Source organism: Scleropages formosus, chromosome 3, assembly GCF_900964775.1.
Source record: "Scleropages formosus chromosome 3, fSclFor1.1, whole genome shotgun sequence".
In the NCBI taxonomy this organism is placed as follows: domain Eukaryota; kingdom Metazoa; phylum Chordata; class Actinopteri; order Osteoglossiformes; family Osteoglossidae; genus Scleropages; species Scleropages formosus.
Window position 1 is genome coordinate 39309224 of NC_041808.1, and position 2655 is coordinate 39311878.

The 2655-nt window shown below is 39.2% G+C and overlaps 1 gene segment (V, D, J or C); it reads right to left on the reverse strand.

Moving 5' to 3' along the window:
• Positions 1-613: 613 nt before the first annotated feature.
• On the reverse strand, positions 614-1107 carry LOC114910219 (immunoglobulin heavy variable 3-66-like). The segment is given in 2 exon segments: positions 614-936; positions 1041-1107. Coding segments are annotated over 2 exon segments (375 nt in total).
• Positions 1108-2655: the final 1548 nt, after the last annotated feature.

Genomic DNA, 2655 nt, shown 5'->3' on the forward strand with positions numbered 1-2655 from the left:
ACCTTAATGCAATATACAGATGAAACAGTCCTAGATACCTGAGATAAGAGCTCTTCCTGAACCTAGAAGTGGAGTGAATAAATCTCTCGCTGTTGGTGCGGCTGAGTGGCTCCGGGGGTGACGCCCCCTATGTTCATCCTGAGTCTGATCCTCAGGGATCATGACATTTAGATGATTTTGTGTGTTCTTCCCATCTTGTGATGGTTTCAAATGACAGTGGTACTTGGATCATTTTAAATTATACTGCTTCGTTTTACGTTGTTTTCACAGTCTTGTTGCTTGAGCAGCTGTTGAACAAACTGGAAATGTCTTTCTAATGTTTTCAGTGAACAAGCATTTGGAAAAATTAATGTAGACACACAGAATAAAACTTGAATAGGAAGAAGTTGTCTCAGTTATATTGTAACAGAGTGACCCTTAGGATTGCAATGATTTAATAAAAAGTATAAATGAATCGAAAAAAATAGTCAGCTTTACTCTTACGGTTACTTATTTATTAATGTTTCAAATATCAATTACAAAGTGAAAAAATAACGGAATCAAGACATTATTTTATTTACATGCACTTGTGTTGCAGCTCGTGGTTTTTGTACAGCTGCTGAACTGAGATCAGTCAATGTGAGTCTCGAGCACAGTAATAAAGAGCCGTGTCCTCTGCTTTCAGACTCTTGGCCTCCAAGTACTGTGTACTTTTGGAGACGTCCTCAGTCTGGGTGAACTGTCCTTTCAGGGATGCCGCATAGTCAGGATCATATGTACTACCAGAATAGACAACTCCAATCCACTCCAGTCCTGCATCTGCTTTCTGTCGTATCCAGTGCATGTAGTATCTTGTCTCTTGAAACCCAGAAATGACACAGGACAGCTTGACAGGCTCTCCTGGTCTCTTCACCTGAGGAGGTGACTGATCCAACCTTATGTCATCACACTGGATCCCTGTAAAAACCGACATGTCACAGTTTACTCAATACTTTGAAATCCATTTGTGCATCCAGTACATTTACAATATTGCATTGCAGTTCTAATTTCAACATTCCTACCTTGTAGAGACCCCAGTATGAAGATTAAACTCCCAACAATATTCAGTTCCATTGTCCAGTAGGACAGAACAAGTGGTGTCAGTATGACCTGATACTGTATGTGACTCTGATTTTTATAGCAGTACAGTGGAGAGTAACTTTGCATAGACTCCCCTACAGATTTAAATAGACGTTGTTTTGAACACGTCTTCACTGCTGCTCCTGTACACTGTCGTATAATTATTCATGTTGAATAAGAACTAGATTGTTTACATTAATTCACTAATACTTGGTCAGTAAAAATAGTACACTGCTATAGGTAAAATCAGAGCTCTGCCACATTTTCTCAGTCTGTGTCATTTGATGAGCAGTTTCTGACAAAGAACAGGTTCACTTTGAGTTAATTAATATTAAATAGCTAACAGGTATTATGGAAACAGTTTTTTTTTTTCAGAATCCCTACCAAGTGCCTATTTATATAACTTTTAAAATGAAATTCCCTGAACTTGGTCATTAAAATACTGTCACACCCACAACCACTCGCCAGACACAAGCACCTGGCTATGGTCAGCAGGGCAGAGTATATAAGGAGCCACTCCACCACTCCCAGGTCGTGGAATCTCATGAGGCAATTGTCCCACCTGTAGTCTTTAACTTTACCTTTGCTTTGCCTCACCTTCACCTAGTGTCCCCCCTTCCTTACTCCCTTGTCCACCTCCTTGTCACTGAGCCCTGCTTCCCGCATTTTCAACCTTTTCCTTGCCTCATCGACCACGACCTCGGATCATCCCTCGTACCAATGCTTGCGCCTCAATTCTGGATCCACGCGTGTCCCCGACCATGAGAATTGCTTTGCCCCTTGAGCTTAAACGTAAAAGATCCCACACTTGGGTCCCACCTCTGGTATCCAGCCCTGTGTGTAACACATACTCTTTAACTGTATGTGTGAAACAGGGGAAGAGAGCCGTGAGAAACAGGACACCTTAATAATGTGACATTTTTAAAAAGTTCTGAAAAGTTTATAATGTACGAATCATGCATTTGTCCTGAAAAGCAGAAGTCATTAATGGTGTATTGGAAATTCAACAAAATGTACTTTGTATTTCTGGAATTTTGTTAGTTGGACATAGATGCACACATCTGTATTTTCAATCTGCATTCATAGCTAATTTTGATCAAGATTTTTTCCTACTGTCCCAACTCCATGGCTTTTCATGATTTTAAATCAAAATTTCTGAGAGTGGTGATTTTATAGGTGAAACCTGAGAAAAATGTAACAATGCGGTCCGTCGCAGCCCAAAACGTCGTAAAGCGGCGCATAAATGTAGATTTAAACACAAGTAAACTCTAATAAAAAATTGAGTAGTAAGGTTTTGAATTGAAATGTGTTCTGAATTTAGTGTTTGTGTGACCTGATACTTTGTGTGATTTTGAATTTGTAGCTGTACAGTGGAGGATAACTTTGCATAGGCCTTTCCAAAGGTTTCAATAGACTGCTGGGAAGTCCTCTTCATTATTGTTCCTAGATGTTGAATAACCTGCAAGGTTAATTAGTACTGAACTGATTACAATAATACATTAATTCGAAATAAAAAATATTACATAGCTATTTTCAATATCACTGCGTTCTTCTTAT